The following is a 17,502-nucleotide window of genomic DNA, read 5'->3' on the forward strand; positions in this document are numbered from 1 at the left end:
CTGACCCATGCTGACCAAGATCTCACAATCATTGACAATCATAGGCAAAGTGACCATCATGGGCAAAATGGCACAATGGCAAAATCTTCTTCTTGCTTATATTCTGCTAGAAGGTACAGCCCACAAATTCCTTTCCATTTGGGTACATCACTATAAAACAATAAAGATGACATGACACTGATTTATATACGTATCAGATGTAGACTCTCTGTCTAGCAAACAGTTGCTGACAACATATAGTTGGCTCCTACCCATTTATAGATCTGCTACTACTTAGGTGCTTCACCCATATAAGGTTACAGCTTCAGACACCCAAAAGTAGAATTACTGTGAGATGGTTGACACAATTTAAAGATATGTCCACAAAATTATCAAGATGAATGAATCCATGAAAATACGTACTAACAGCTACTATAGGCCTACACACAAATCTACCAAAATCAGTGTTAATAGACGGAGGCTATACATCAGAACTCACATACACCTTTTTTAAACTATAGTTTTATGTCCCTCAGAAGTATTTACAAACAATAGGCTTAGTGTAGCACACCTCGTACATCTTCCAGAATATATAGTCAAGGGCATTTTAAAACAACAAACGTTTCAGCATTAGAGGATTTTCTCTGCAGACACATTCCTAATACTCCCTCAGCTGTAATGGTCTCTGTCTTGTGAATTATACCAAACCACACCGAGGCAGTAATGAGGATATGTTCATACCTCCTCTGCTGTCTTGTAGCCCATTATAGCCTCGGTCTTGTTACTTTGTAACGGTATGCTATTTTGCCAGGTCTCCCTAAAAAAAAAAGATAATAACCCAAACAAAATGTGCATTTAAAAATATGTGTTTTAACCAGATTTTCATCGTCATGGTAAAATAAAAAAAGTCCTGTTAAAACATGTCTTCTTACTTCCTGGCTCTCACAATGTCTGAACCTTTCAGTTCCAAAATTTGTTGTTTCTATTGTTGGTGTAGGTCTTTTAAAACTCTGGATCTATATTTTCTAAAGGCTTCAAAAGTTCTTAGCCAAGCAAAAGGTACTTTCATCCACAGTTTTGTCCCTACCTTGCCCATGTTCATATTAATTATTGAATGTCACCGCCTTTCTTACTCATGGGTGTGTTTTCAGAAAATCTGTGGAGCATAATAAGATTAATCAGGCTTTGGCCACACAGATATCTTTAGGTTAGTGTACTTTTTTCCCCCGTTGGATTTGTTGACAATAACAAAAATATAGAATGTTACAAGGCCTATTCCTTGTGTCTGTGTCAGTACTCCACCAACAGAGGTCACTGTTGTTTAAAACAGAAAATTGGTTTCCTTTTTGAAAAACAATAAAAACATCAACAATGACACTATTTTTAAAAGACATACTTAAAATTCATGCCAAAGTTAATATAGTTTCACTCAAGAAATTGACGATGAATCCTCCCCGAATGCTTCATTCACCTGTTTGAGTCTTTTAAAATGTCTATCTCAGCGCTGAGATCGGACTCTAAATTGTCACTGAGATAAACACAAACCCATGGTGAGCCTGAGAACAGCACTGTTGTGAACAAATGCTGCTCCTTCTTCCCATGGAGTGCACTCACATTCTGGTGTGAAGAATCAATCTATAAAGCCGTGTCTGGGACTTTAAATCAATATTATTTCATTTCCGCCCACACGTCCGTTGAGATAAGACCAGAGTCCTCGACTGTTTAGTCACCACTGAACAGACTCTCAGTGTTTGGTCACAAAGACATGAGCACAAACAGTAGCTGACACCTGTAACATTTATCTCAGCATGATAGGATTTTCTCTTATTGTTATAACCTTTTTGTCTATTCACAGATTCCATACTCATACTGCAGGACAGGTTCATCAAGTGTTTTTTTTTTTTTTTTTCTCAATTTCTTCAAGCTTCTGACCTGAAAAGAAATAAATTGGCATTGCCACTGTGTCACTCTCCTCCCTCCTTTCTCTCCCCTCCCTCAAGGTGACTCCTCCATCTGCACCCTCCGTGGTCTTGCCAATGCCTCCCTCTGCAGTCTCCATACATGGTACAGTAACTAGGATCTCAGTCCTCTTTTCTTCTCCCATGTTTCATTAGTTTCCCCAGAGCTATACACATCCATCAAAGCTGTGCGCTGCTGCTTTGTTGCTAGTGTGTGTGTGTGTGAGAGAAAGGGCGAGATAGAGAGAGATAGTGGGGTCATCGAAGTCTCTTTTTTTCCCCCTGTGAATGACAAATGTGATGAAAACATCTGAATCAATATTATTTATCTTTTATCTGCAGCGTGACAAAACACTCAACATGTTTCTTATTCCATTCATATTTTCCTCTTATAGGGAGGAGGGACGTCTCATTTCACTGCACAGCAACCCCGTTTTAATTACCCTCTTCTTCACCCCTCCTCGTGTCGTTCCAAGAGAGGTGAATAAGGAGGGGGGGAGGGAGAAAAAGAGGAGATTGAGGAAAGATTGAAAGAACATAGGGCATGATGGGATGGGAATGAATGGGTGGCCTGTTTTGGGATAAGAGAGGAGGCAATCTGTTGCTATATTCATACCCAAGTCTCTATGGAGTCCTACGCACCGCATAGTGTTTTACGTTCTTTACACTTGATATTACAGCGATCCAAAAACAAGAATGAATGCTAATGAAAAGCTTTTTTCTGACAGGCGTACGATCATCAGCTGACCATGCTTTTGCCGTCAGGGCCTCGGCTTTGGAGCGACCCCCTCAAGAAACACAGGCTTGCAAAATGTGTTGACATCTTTTAAATCACTTTTTGGAAAAAACATTATTTTTAGACTTTTTTTATGTTATATTTTTGTTGTTTTGTTGTTATAATTTAACAACTTTTTAGCTATTGATGTTATATGTAAATAATTCCCAAATATTTTTTATTTAAATTTCCCTTTTTCCTTCCTTGTCTTTCATTTCTTATCTGTATCCTCTCTGTTTGGTCTTTACAGAGTATGTCCTCTTTGTTTTACCTAACATTGACTTGAATTCCTTAATATTAGATTTTAATATCTTAATATTGAATGCTGGGTGTACAACTGGATATACGACATGATGCGACACGACATGATACGATACAACGTGATACAATTCGATATGATATTGTGCTGTACTATTCAATGTGATATAGTACTATGCGGTTCAAAAATATACGATACAGTTTGAGTCATACACTGGCCTTGAGTTTGTGGGTCTGTTGATATGTCGCCCTCTAATTATCCAGTTAAGGCATATTGTTAAATCTTGTTTTAAAAGAGGCTTTAAAAATCAAGCTCTATTTCTTACTGCTATCATTTGCCACGATTGACACTTTTTCCCAAGAGTACGGGCGTGTTGCTACCTGCTGGGGTTTTTGTTGACTTTAGACCGATACTGACAACCTTCTCTGTTTACCCGACAGCTCAGCAACCCACTCCTACGGGGGATTGTCATGGCTGTTGTGCCTGCCATCACTCAGTTGTCTGGCGAAGGGTTAAGCCACTACAACGCAATTACACATTCATTTCACCCTCACAGAAACCCAGCCAGCCAGTCAGTGAGTCGCCCCTCCCCCTCATGCTCCCCATCTCCCTCTTGCATTGCCTCCATATTTCTGCCACGCCTGCCCTCACCCTCCATCTCCATCTCTACTTCATATGACTAAAATTCATGCCTCATTCACCTTGAACTCCCCGCACCCTTCTCGATTTTGAACTCCACAGAGAACCACTCAAAGGAGGGAGGCAGAGCTGGAGCTGGGGTGTGTGGAGGTAGAGGCCAAAGGGGGTGAAGATGAGAGGCAAGGTAAAGGGAGACAAAACAGCATGAAATAGTGTGAAATGCGAGGGGAAGATGGAGTAAGAGTGGAGTAGGTGGGAGGGAGGAAAGGGTTTTTCTGTATGGAACACATGGGGGGGTGAGTGAGTAGAGAGGGAGAGACTAGCTAATGATATATTGATTTGGCGTAGCCTGGGGGCAAATAAGTAGGAGTGTGTGGGAGGAGGAGAGCCACAGCTAACAGATGTCTTAAAACACCTGGGTGGGATAAGTTTTGTTTATTGTATGCTCAAGCTGAGAGGGAGAGCGAGGCAGAACTTGTCTGAAAGTAGCCGAGCAACGCTTTGTGCGCCGATAGAAAACATAATTTATATTTCAACGTTTTATTGCAGAGGTTGCATCTAAAAAACAAGCTACATGAAGGGTATTATAATTTGCTTTTATGTCAGAAAAATGTAAGCTCAGCTGTCTGCAAAACATAGAACAGGATAATAGCAAAGCTTCTGGCTATAAAATCCGGCACTTAGACTAGCGGACAGTCATTGGGGAACGTATTAGGTGAGATCACTGAAGGCGAAGACAGACGAATGGAGTGGATTTAATGGGATTTTGCACGTTCTCTCCTCATAATGTATCAAGGTGTGCACATGTGTCCATGCACATGTCTCCCTGTGGGCAAGTCTAGGTGAAAGATGTTCTGATCGATCATTAAATATATTGCTGGCTGAATGATATAGTCTTTATTGATCGGTAGACTTGGAGGAAAACTGCCTGGGAATAATCTAGAATCTCGGGGGGGGGGGGGGGGGGGGGTCATCACACCGCCTGCAGGTTCACAATTTTGAAATCTGATAGCCTTGTTGCATCCTGCCATCCAACCTTCTTTATTATGCAACATTAGATTGCTATCCGTGCTATTTTGATGTACAGATAGAGACATGGTTTGAGCACACATCCAGATATATACGATGAGGATACATGAGATGAAGACTCCATATTGTCTCTGTATTAGCTCTCAAATTAATTAGGCCACTCTAAGCCTTCGTCCTCCCCTGTGTTGCCATGCTAATCACCTTTCCCTTTGGAAAATTAGGATCAACGCCCATGTACTGTGTTTTCTTCTATCAAATCTCGATTGTTTCTCATCTCAATTGGGCTCCTTCTGTTTTCAAACTGTCTCCTTTCCTCAATCCCTTGCCTCCCTCGCGCCCTCCTTTAAATGATGTCCACTTAAGTCCCCCTGCTCCTCTTTCTGCCACGTCCCTGCTCTGTGTAAAGTCTGTTGTGACACGATAGCGGCGCCAGATGAGAATTGGGAATAGTGGGCATAGAGCTGTGATGAGTGAAGATTTGAGGCCAGTGATGGGTTGACATAAGGGAATAACACCCCTCCTCTTCTCGACAACCATGAAAAGCCATTAATTTGTGTAAGAGGACTTACATGTCCCCCTTGCGAGTCAGCCTCTTATGATAGACACTTCATTCAATTCCGTGCGCTGCTCAACAACTCTCAAGTGACTCTGCTTGTCTCTGTCTGACTTAAACACCCCCACACCCCCCTTAAAAAAATAGATCTTTTTTATTTACATGGTGGTTCACAACCTCTTTAATGCTGGAAATCTCTTTTAAACATGATTCTTACAGTATTTACAAGTATTTCCTGAAATATTTCTACTTTCTCATATAAGTAAGCATCATTTATTCAGAAAGGGGTCAATTCAAACAACTTTATAATCCCTCTTGGGGCAATTGTTTTGTACCAGCTGATACATAAAAAACGTTTAAAAAAAAGTAATATATATGATCAGATGAAAGCAAAATTATATTTGTTTAGAATGAATGGCAGTGGGCCTTACATTGATCCCTGTGGGACACCATTTGTTGTTTATTTGTAATCAGTAGCAACAACAATTACATTTTACTTACAATTTTTGCAAAAAAAATTACCACATAGCAGAATAGTGCATTTATCCTCCCATTGTGAATCTTGTTGATTTGTCATGAGTCTATTTCTCTCAGCACTTCATTAACAAGTCCATCCTCCAGCCACTGACCAAAGTTCCTCCACAAATATGATAACAGACCCTTATCGATGCCCTTTTGTTAAGCCCCCTCTTTTCCTTTCTTCCATTCTTTCATTTAACGGTCTCTCCTCAGACTATCTAAGTCCTCATCTCATGCTTTCAGTGCCCTGCTTTGAGGGAGCTGGGCTTCTTCGTTTCCTCTGTGAAATGGCTTTCACACACTCAAAGACTTTTCCAGAATGAGAATGAAGCTGCTGCAAGGGGTCTATTTTTCTAATACCTGTCAGTCAGAGCCTTATTGTGATATGGCAGTCACGTTTTATGCATGCACGCACGCACGCACACACATATATATGCAAACATAAACACGAGATATGGTTCTTTCACCAGCCGTTATGCTGCGAGTCTTTTGCATGGAGTAGTAAATAAATAATGAGAACACTGTTAAAATTCTGCCTGTAGTCCATTGCTTTACTGCCATCAGCCGTGTGCCTCCATGCCCTCTGCCTGTCTCTGAAGAAAAGAAGGTCTTTGCTGGAAAGAGAGATCCTTTTTCCTTTTCTTTTGACATACTTTGCTTTAATCTCCTTCCTTTTCACCCCCTCTCCAGCTCCTTTACATCTCCTTTTTCCCATTTTACTCCCCTTAAAACTTCTCTTGCTGAGTGCTCTGAGTGTCAAATGCGGCTCTTGCTACCTTTTCTTTTGTGCTCATGTATGCATAATATTTTCTATTAACATTTCTAGAGGACAGACGCTCACAAGTCTTCCCTTTTGCATTTTGGTGATGCACGACTTGCAGAAGGTGGCGAATTACTTGTGGAATATTACAGGAACACTCAAACGTGAATGTATTTCATCTTTTTTTCTGCCATTTGAAGCTATTACTACAAATTTCAGATCTGTGGGTGGGAAACTAGTGTCAGACTAAAGGGGTAGAGGGTAAAGTTCAGTGGAGAAATAATAGGGTGAAATACTCTAGGCTGCCTGCCCTTTGTTCAGGTAGGAGTGGAAGAAGAGCAGGAATAAGAGTTGGGTAATATGAGATGACAGGCGCTGGTATTTAAACTGGGAACAGATCATGACATGAGCTGTACACGGCGGATCTGTCTGGCTAAATGTATGATCTCTACTTCCTTTCTGTCTTTGAGGAGCAGTTGATATTTCAGAGTTTCCCCGCATAACACAATGACCTTTTTGTGTTGAGATGAAGATCTAACCCGAACAGATTGGGACTGAGTGATGCAAGGGAGCGACATGAAACAAGAAAAGCAAGCGTGTGTGTGTGTGTGTGTTTGTGTGAGTAACTGTTGACTGAGTGGGATGTATTCAATGTTAGAGGCTTTGCAGCATTCAGAGAGGGGCTAAAATGTGTAATAAGCCTGTTGAACCAGACACAGCGACCATGAAATCCTGTTTCAGACTAGCTTATAGCCAATAATGCCTGACGGGGGAGTGGAAAATAGAGAGAAGAGAGAGAAAGTAACAGATAAACAAGTGCCTTTGCAAAGGGAAATTGTATTTTAGTTTTTTGAAAAATTAAATACATAATGTTTAGTCTTTTATGTATGTTCTATTAATTATTATTATTATTATTATTATTATTATTATTATTGTAATATGGTTGTAAACCAAGTTAGAACTAATTTCTTACTCTGTCTCTCAATTAAAATTTCATCATTTCATGATTTTAGGGGAATTTTTTGTTTTTAGGGATTGTTTTGGACATTTTCTGGGAAATTTGCTGAAACATTCATCAGAAATTCCAGGAATTTAATTTGGGAAATGACAATTTTCAGGGACTTTTCGGAAATTTTCAGGGAAATTTAGAGAACTTTCAGAAACTTTTGTCAGAAATGTTTTTTGGGACATTTTTATGGAAATTTATTTGAAATTTCAGATGAAGTGCTTGAGGATTAAGGACATTTTATTTTCTTTAGATATTTCCTGGAATATTGTGAATTTACATGGACTTTTTCATTAATTGTTATGGACATTTTAAGGGGAATAAGGAAGGATTATTTTGGGGAATTACAGACATTTTTGTCTGAATTTATTAATGCAAAATTTTCAGGACTTTTCATTAAACGGTCACCCCAGTGTGAGGTTCCATAACAGATTTCCTACCATTTTGTAGGTAACAGCAAATCTAATTCTAATCCTTTACCCAGTGGACAACTTAATTTCTCAGTTCTGCCCAGATATAAGTGTGCGGGTAAAGCCATTTTTAAATTGGAAATTAGCCAGGAGTGGTGTACTGATTATGTCTAGAGTTTCAACAGGAGAGATTAATTTTACACACAAATATCTCCCGTCTGAGCAGACACTTAAAATGAAATGTCTCCATATGCCTCGGCTGTACCCTGCTTCAGGAGGTCATTTTGATTACCGCAGAAATCCATTGTTCCACCCCATCTACGCTCCTCCACTTACTCTCCCACACAGTCATTTGCATTTTCTCTTTTGGCTGTCCTCCATATCTTTCAATTCATCCTGTCACACCTGTTATTTACTTGCTTTCCCTCCTTTTCCCCTGTGTTTTTTTTCCCTCCTTCCTTGTGGCAGAACAGAACCTCATCTGAATGCAGAACCAGTCACCAGCTCTCTACCTGCTTTGAGCTTTTTTATATGAAAAGTGCAATCATCCTTTTCTTTTATACCAGCTCATAACAACTCAAGGTGTCACAGAATTGCTCACATGCCATACAACGAATGAACAAATTCCCTACTTGTCTGCAAGTGCATGGATACCTTGATATTTTATTCACTTTTGTGTTGCTGTGCTGGTTATCTTACTCTGTCCTGCCCAAACAGTATGAATAAGCTTTCCAGGGCTTGCTCTCTTGCCTGCAGACAAGTAGAGAGAGAGAGAGAGGCAGGGGAGAGGAGAAAGTACGAAGGAGGGAGAGGGTAGCAAATGAGGTGTGGGTTAAAATTATGGGGGATTGGAAAAGAGAGCAGCAGCCCAGCCCTGAAAAGGAGAGGAAGAAGGTGGGTTAGAGAGAGAGCGAGAAAGAGGAATCATACAGTGTGAAATCTGTCTATAGTAGTAGTGCAGATCAGCAGGCTCCTCCACCGCTGGGGAACAGCCGCCTTTTGTGTTCCCCCCTACTGCAGTGGGGGAGTGCATTTACCGTCACGCCCAAGGGGGGGAGAAGCCAAGAAGTATCCTCCAATCAGCCATTAGTGATTTCTCTCTTCTTGTGCGGCTGCTGATGGTGATTTCTCTCTGACCCGAGCTGAGCGCTGCACTGTGCTCACTTCACAAACCACCTGGAATACTCAGCATGGTCTTTATTTCTTTTTCTCAAGCACAAATGCTCTCCTGTGGATATTTCAGAAAAAGAATGACCAGAGGATAAAAGGAGGATTAAAATGGATTTACTGAGTGCTACTTTCACATTTCCCTGCCGCAGAAAGAAGATGGACTAACTTTTGCAGGCGTATTTCCCCAACATGAGGACCTAATCTTTTTACTCAATGCTTAAAAAAGAATATAGGCTTTTGATAATATTTTGTCATTTCATACCACGTTTTATTCTGAAAGCATGGGAGGAAGGGGATGAGCATTGCAGAATAACCATGTAGGAGTGATACACAGGTAGATAGAGGTGTAAAGTGGGCTGGAGGTGGAGGGGGAGAGAAGGGGGATCAGCTGGTGCACACCTGCCTGCTGAGCACGTCTGACACCTCGCTGTAGCCAGATTAGCGCCTGCTCTCCAGAGTTTGACTATCAGTTGGTCTTTTCCCGAGTTCAGATAGCTTTCCTGCATGCTTGTGTGCAAATATATACCCGTGAGTACAGTGTGTGTGTGTGAGTGTGTGAGAGTGTGAGTGTGGGGTTTGTGTCAGGAGCCAGAGTTTGGGATTACACCGCCTCTGGAAAGGATACAGGTGTAGCGGAGCCTTTGAATGAGGATTAGCAGCTCTAACACCTTGTCGCTGGCAGCAAACAGGGCGATGGACCTTTTAGACAAGACCTAGAAAGCTACACATGGGCTGGCAGTTCTCACTGTAGGGTTAGAGATGAAGGTTTAACCGAGATGATAATACTTGGAGTAAAGGGAGAAGTTGAGGAAGAACGTTGTACTGACAGTTTGTCATCCTTTTAATTCAGATTTCCCTCGAGGGATGCAGACACAGGTTCATCTTTGAGATAGTGTGAGTTCTGTATCAATAGGCTGAGCTGGACAAAGAAAATTAATGCATTGACACATGTGAGAATGTGTCAGGGAGATGTTAGAAAGTATATCCACAATTTGATTAAAAAAAAAAAACCATGAAATCATTAAACATTTTAAAGGCAAACATTGATGCCACTTGGGTTAAAAATTCTTAATTTCCCAAGAATCCAGCAAGCACACAATTTAAATGATCCATGGGATGGTTGGGTATTGATTTCACCACACAGTCAGGATAGAGTCATGTCTGATCTCTGCTTGAGAGGTCACTAATTTAATTATAATCCGTCATTTGCTCTCAGCCTTGAGCTGTCTGCTGAGTGCTGAGTCTGCTGCAGTTTAGAGAATCAATAGACTAATACTTGTCACAATATCTGACAACACAGCGGATAAACACAATGCAATCTATGTAATGTAGAATTGTTGTAATTTATACTTTTGCTATGTGTTTTTTTGCACGTCTAGAGTGACTTGAAGAGGTGGAGAAAAACATGACTGCAGACATTTACAGGAAATTTGGCAGCTTTTGTGTGTATATCGTGCAGTTTTGATGCATGTGCTGGAGCTGTCCAAACATACACCTTATCTTAGCTGCACAGCAAGAGCTTAAAGATCCTGGGTAATAGTGTAGAAGGCAACACCTTGCACCAAATCAGGACATACCTTTGTAACAATGCATTGATTTTTAAGTGGTGGACCTCAGCAGGGGGAAGCGAGTCCTGTCAGGAGGAAAAGTTATCTCTGCAGACACACTCAGCAGCCATCCTGGAAAGCAGAGTAAGTGGGAAGCTCGGTGTGGGAGTGAGGAAAGCACTGAGGCAAGTTCTTTGAAAGCAGCGTTGTTTGTATCTACTTTGTTCAAAGAGTGTTGCTGAAAGAGAGACGTTTGGTAGGTTTTAGTGCTGCGAGGGGAAAAACTCAGGAACAGCGAGGGGGAGTTCTGATTGAGTTCTGCTGGGGAAAAGAGCCTGCTCCAGTCTGCAGGTTTCAGCATTCAAGCACAAACAAAGCGAGCTGCAACAAGAACGATAACCTTTTTCAATTTAATGACATGAGCACAAAACAACAGGACTCTTAAAATCTGTTTTCTATATGAAAGATTACATCTGAACTGGATGATCTACAAGCACATGAACTTAAACAAGCAACATTTTTTTACCTGCAATGGAGACAAAAATCAACACATCCTGCAGCTCTAAAACTATCTCCAGATTTACCATTTCTCTGGATTATAACACCTAAAGTCGTGGACACGAAGAGGAGAACAGGGACACACCCAAACAAGCTGTGAGTCCATGTCTTGCATGGATGTGCAACTCTGAGGTGGTGAAGTGTAGTGTACCACAGCCCCGTGAATGAGGGTGGGGCTCTCCTCACACTGCCACAGACAAAGACCCTGATAGAGAGAGTCCTGGTGTGAGAAGTGGTTATCAGGGGCAGTTTTTTTTTTTGGACCTGCACAGTCCGGCGCCGAGTCAAAGTCACAATGGGGTGCAACATGTGCGTGGTTCAAAAGCCTGAGGAACAATACAGGGTCATGTTCCAGGTGAGCACCATGTCTCCTCTCCTCTCTCTTGCCTTTTATTCTTTCTTTTCTTTCAGCCTTCAAGTTAAAGCATTTTTTGTGTGTCCTCCTTTAAGCTTTGATTCATATGCTGTCTTAACTTTCCCCTTTTATTACAGGGATTCTTCCAGAGTTGTTAAAAAAAAAATGGCCTTCTTCTCTCAGCAGCAACAAACCCAACCTTTCATGTTTACACACTCTTTTTTATTTCAATCCATTCACACATTAACTCCCTTACTACCACGTCTGAGTCACACATTTAATTTGCATATATTAACCAAAGTTAATTTTGTATTGCCAGAAATATCAGGGATTGCATTATTACATAACTCATAAGTGAGTAAAAGCAAAACATCATCAGCATAAGGGCCCCTTTTTTTCAAATTCAGAACTGATTCTGATACTTTGGAGATTTTTTGAGCTGAACTGAAAACAGACATGTTCTATATGGCAATTAAAATGTTCAATTTCAAACAAATGCAGTGCTGAGCTGAGACAGTCTCCTACTTTCGCTGAAGCCAGTGCTAACAGTAATGTAAGCTATGCAATAGAAGTTCACTCTGCTTGACAAACTTCATGATGAAAAAAACATTTCTAAATACCCTAATTATTGTTTTTTCTGCATTATACATTCTTTAAAACCGTTCAATAACGTTATATTTATACTGGTACTAGGTCCACATCTGCCCTTTAATAATGGCCAACCAAAATATCAGCCAGTACACCAAATGATGAAACCTTTCTAATGACAGTTCATTAATTAACTCATTAAATCCATTAGGTGAATTAAAACGAGTGAATGCACACCACACATCTGATTAATTTAACGGAAGCTCTACATCATGAGTCACATCTCCCCTTTAGCTAAATTTTTTGTGTAGATTTCATGTATATAAATTAGCCAAAGGAAACAAGTGGAAATTGTTTTTGTAGATCTTATTCAAGGCTATTAATTTCTGTATTGAAAAATCCATTCAGTGATGATAATACCGATAATTATGATAATGGCACTTCAGTGTGATCACGATGATTATGATCAGAGAGGAGCTCAATGACATAAGATAGAGAGATAAGGTTGAGAAAGTGAAGTGGTGCAGAGCCTCAGAGGCAGCAGGATGGATGGCTTGTTAAAGCCGGGCTAAAGTGTTATGGGAGGAAGAGAGGAGTTGCCACGGTTACAGCCTCAGCAACACCTGCCAACTGGGAGCACAGACTGAATGTGAGTAAGCTCATCTGGCCATGAGGCGCCTGAGGAAGCTCCTGCTCGCTCGGTGACTCGATGATGCATGCAGTGACCAAAATAAAGTCCCACGCTTACTAAGCATGAAGAACAATCTGCACCCACGGGTAAGCAGAGCAACACTTTTAGTATCTGTGGCACTGGGCGCCTCAGCTGGGTCCCTGAAGCATCCAGTGTTTGAGCCAGTTAAATGGCTGCATCTGATGCCAGAGGTGATGCCAAAAGAGAAACCAAACCGAGTCCAAAACGGAGGCATGGTTATGATTTAGGGAGGATGATTCGGTTAAAAAATGGAAATGAAACAGCTAAAGTTAGACGTTTTATCTTGCCTGTAGACATCAGAAGTAATTGGTTTGAGCCCTTCCTGGAGCAGAGGTGACTGGAAAAGATTTGAGCGACTTCCCAAATCTCTTGGGTGAAGAGCTTAAAAAAAAAAAAAAAAAAAAATTCAGAGTGACTTGATGTGTGTGCAGTCAGGTGATCATGCAGCAGGGGCCACTGCATTCCATAATCAACGACCTTATCTAACAGGGGTCGGCAGTAATGACACGAGGCGCATGCAGGTCAACATCTTTGAAAGTGGAAATCAAATAATTTCCACTGATCTGGCAATATTGGGGTCAAAGGTTGTGTCCACTGCAGTCTGTCATCCCAGAAAGACTTTCAGCACCTGCATGAGGTTAAGAGGCGGGCGGGGCGTTGAGTGAGTGGTGATGGTAGTGGGTATGTTTTAGGATTTGAAGCATGCAGAGGAATCGACGTATTGTATGCAAAGCCTCAACATGAATGGTGGTTTTAGAGACAAGAGCATGTAGTACGGGGGTGGTGGAGCAGCAAGTCTGCATATATTGTGGTCTGGGAGGCTTGTAAAGACGTTGCTGGCTGAGCAGAGAAGCGTGAATCAGAGAGAGGGGAAAAAACTGCAGATGGAGAACTGAACCAGAGCCACAGGATTTTGGCTTCGAGAGGCAGACTAGCACGTCGCAAGGAGAATATTTAGTCAGTGAAACTACACCGCATAAGACGTTATAATAGTTATTGTTACTTTATCAATATAGGGATTTTTTTTTTTAAAGAAATGTGCAGCCTAAGGAGACAAGATAAGACAGGATAAGATAAGATAGAACTTTATAAAATCTGAAGGAAATAATTACTAAAATAACAGTATGTGTAAGACAAATACAAGTGAAATCTAAAAACATAAAGTTTATTATAAGATGTAAGTGTTGAGGGTTAAATGCAAATAAGCTGGAATACCAAAACAAGTTAAATAATAGAAGCAAGCTGAGTAAAAAAAGGAATGGCTTGACATTGTCAGTAATACCCTGAGAGCTTTAAGAAAACCCAAAGTAAACAGGATAAGATAGTATTTCTGATAACTCAGTGTTATTCACATTAAGGCGTGTAGCTGACCTGATTGACAGGTGGGCGCAGTGTAGCTGTTTGTCAGGAGGCTTGAGACCCGCCTTGGCTCCAGCTCTCAGTCAGGCGTTAGGTTGACTGAAAGTTAGGTTGACTGAAAGTTAGGTTGAGACAACATTTCCAGCATTGCGGCCGCTGTCGACGGGACTCCAGCACCCCCTGCAGCAACAGATGGGTGTGGTCACTCAGGCTTTGTTTGTACATGGCCCCCTGGTGTTAAAGAATTGCATTGCACAGGATAAGGAACTTTATATAGCCAGGTATTGAAAAGTAATACTGCACATAAGAGCTTTACGAAACAGGAGCCGATAGAAATCATGCAATTACAATAAAATAAATCTTTAAAAGTATAAATATTTTACATTTAAAAAAAATTGCAATAGGAAACACCCAAACAAAGCAACCAACACTGTTATATAGTTCTATAGATGCTATCAAAATAGCAAAGTTTACTCTGATTAAAAGCCAAATCAAAGAGATGGGTTTTTAATCTTGCTGAAAAAAATCAAATGGATTTTGCTTTTCTAAGATCCAGAGAGATGGTTTCCCTCAGATGAAGTAAAAAGCAAAATGCAATCACAGACTTCATGCTGGGCTTTTTTCTTGAAATTCAATCTCGGTTATTACATGTAATGATCACAAACACACGACTTGTGCTGTGCAGATGGCTGATTAATCCCAAGATCATGCCAAGAGAAAGATGGAGGTACACTGTGTCCAAGCATTAAAAAGCCCATCATGAAAAGAGGAAACATAATTACATTTCTGCGCACATTTCACGGCTTCTTGCTTTAGAGGTTTAAAGCTTTGGGCTGTTTTTTTTCCCTTTAACTAACATGTCTAATTACACCTTTGAATTAGATGCAGCCTACTGAGTAACTGTTTTTTTAACAATAAATACTACATTAAACAGCCACACCAGACTGGAAAATCCGGCTGTTAAATTTGACTTTATAAAAACACTTGCTTCTCTTGCCAAAGGAGTAGTAGTCATGCATTATACATCGGGCCTCTGCTGCACATACGCCGCACACTGTGGTGGTTGGTACACACCCATTGGCATGTTTTTGATCAATCCTGCCTCCTATAGCCTAAAGTAAAAAGGAAACACAGTTGTTCCGTTAATGAAATACAGAAGCGGTTGTCGACTTTCGTGCCCATAAACCATTTTAAACAAGAAAATTACATTCATTACATACATTTAAGTGCCTGACCCACAGATACACACAGAGCCACACACGGTAAACCTCTGCCCCCCCTGAGCCCCTTCAGCCACTCCCTTCTTTCTCTCTCCCTCTCTCACAGTAAAGCAGGAGGCTGTTTCCATGGCAACCGGCGTCATTAAACAAAATAATGTGCTTTTGCTCACAGTGACACGGAGAAACATGCTGACGGTCACAAGAAGCAAAGATCACAATCGATGCAAACAAATGACCGGCTGACGTTAGCGGGATATTTGTGGATGACACAGAAACCCACATAGGTCCACACCATAGACTGTAAATATGGTCCACACATATTAGTTTATGCAATAGAAGGAACACCAGATGACATAATGTGAGGTTTCAGCAGACACTCAAAACACAATTGAGTATATCAAAAACATTGAGTATTGGCACCAAATTGTACATTTATATATGCCTATATTATGTTCGCCTTTAGGTGGTATGTTGTGTAGGGCTGCGGATTTCATCCATAAGCATTCAATAAACTTAGAGATAAGATCATCTGAATTACTCATTAGTACATAAAATTATATTTTAACAGCTAAATTTCTTATTTTTTTATCATCTATTTTCAAACTGATATAGATTTTCTCAACAAAAAAAAACCCATACAAAGTCATATTTTATCTGAGGCATCACATTTCATCTTTTATTCTTTGCCACTGTCTCTCACATGACAACTTTAACCTCCAAATGTCCTGTGCATGAAGGGTCACACGGCTGTTCTGTGTTTGCTGTAACTTAATTTATTATGCTGCAGAAAATCAACAGTGGATGCTGATTAACAGGACAGCCAGACAGACTGCCAATTACCTTTATGGTGATCGGCTATTCTCCGTGTAAGAGCGGTGTCCGCTTCCTCGGTTTGACTGCAGGCTATAGTGTGCATAACAAGGTTTCCTGTGCATTGTGTCTGTCAGGGTCCTTGCAGACCTCTCAGGCATGGAGACAGACCCTCTCATTAAATAGAACGCAGGTGACAGAATATAAAGGGTGTAGGGGATTTATTGTAAGGTCCTACAGGCTTTGACATGCTGCTTTTTTACTGACCTGCTCTGTGTTCTTCCAGCATCCCTTATGAAAACACTCATAATTCATCCTTTGTCCTAACAGATGAATGCATTGACAAAAGGCATATTTATACACTCCATACTCCCTCTGAGGCTTGTTAGCTTCATCGCCTTCATTCCAAAGAATTCTTGAGCTCTTTTTAAATCAATATCTTCTCACTGTTATCAGTTTATAATAGGCCTACCTCTCCCCTGCTTGTCTATTTAAATTAACTCGGCGATATGAAACATCAGAGGTTACAGCCTGAGCAGGTCAACCTCTTCTGCAGATTAATTGATTTTCTGAGGAGGCGACTGCGCCGGCCTTTCAAAGCATGGGAGATGAGAAAAATCAATTACCGAACTAGTGGAATTCAGTATGTTGTGTGGGGGGGGGGGATTGTTGCAGACGATTTTGCATAAAAAAACATTGTGAAAATAAAAGGAAATACAAGTTAGGGGGAGGAAAATAATCCCTGCAAGACCTCAAAATAAATTAAGATTAGGATTGTGTATTTTTCTGCACACTGTAGGCGATGTGTATAATGTAAAGTAAGACATCACCTCCTCAACATTTTTTCTCCCTTCTCTACCGATTAGCACACAAGATTCATTTGCTCTTTAAGGGGCTTTCAGATAAAAACTAATTATGCATCCACCACTTAGCCATTTCCCAGGAGCCTCCATTGTGCATGTTTTTACATACAAGTACTGAACCCAGAGCAACATAGGTTCACTCTCTATTTACATACATTCCTTGAAAGCTTGTTTTCTACATCTTTTTTTTTTTGCATCATTACCCCCTCCTTTCCTCTCCTCGCCTCCTTTCCTCCTTGCTCCCTGTGCACTCCCTCAGTGTCTCTCCTCCTTTGCTTTCTCTCTCTCCACTTTGAACTCTTTGCATCTCTTTCATCTCTTACCCACAACCTCCCGTCCCCACCCTCAGCTCCTCTGCGGCTGCAGAATCCACCAGCGCCCACCCCCTGCTGCGACTATTTTTCTGAATACCAATTCTGTTTTTTAAACACAA

General features: G+C 40.8%; 1 protein-coding gene across 2 annotated transcripts in view; it reads left to right on the forward strand.

Moving 5' to 3' along the window:
* Positions 1 to 8,842: 8,842 nt before the first annotated feature.
* The window catches only part of LOC132989845 (PDZ domain-containing protein 4-like), a 21,949-nt gene continuing 13,289 nt past the window's right edge, over positions 8,843 to 17,502 (forward strand). The window contains exon 1 of one of the 2 annotated variants that reach the window (XM_061057745.1): positions 8,843 to 11,517. In XM_061057745.1, coding sequence (XP_060913728.1) covers positions 11,458 to 11,517 — 60 coding nt within the window. In that variant the 5' untranslated portion in view covers positions 8,843 to 11,457. The remainder of the gene's footprint in view (positions 11,518 to 17,502) is intronic. The other variant, XM_061057746.1, reaches the window with a different exon arrangement.

The sequence above is a fragment of the Labrus mixtus genome, chromosome 15 (genome assembly GCF_963584025.1).
Source record: "Labrus mixtus chromosome 15, fLabMix1.1, whole genome shotgun sequence".
Lineage (NCBI taxonomy): Eukaryota > Metazoa > Chordata > Actinopteri > Labriformes > Labridae > Labrus > Labrus mixtus.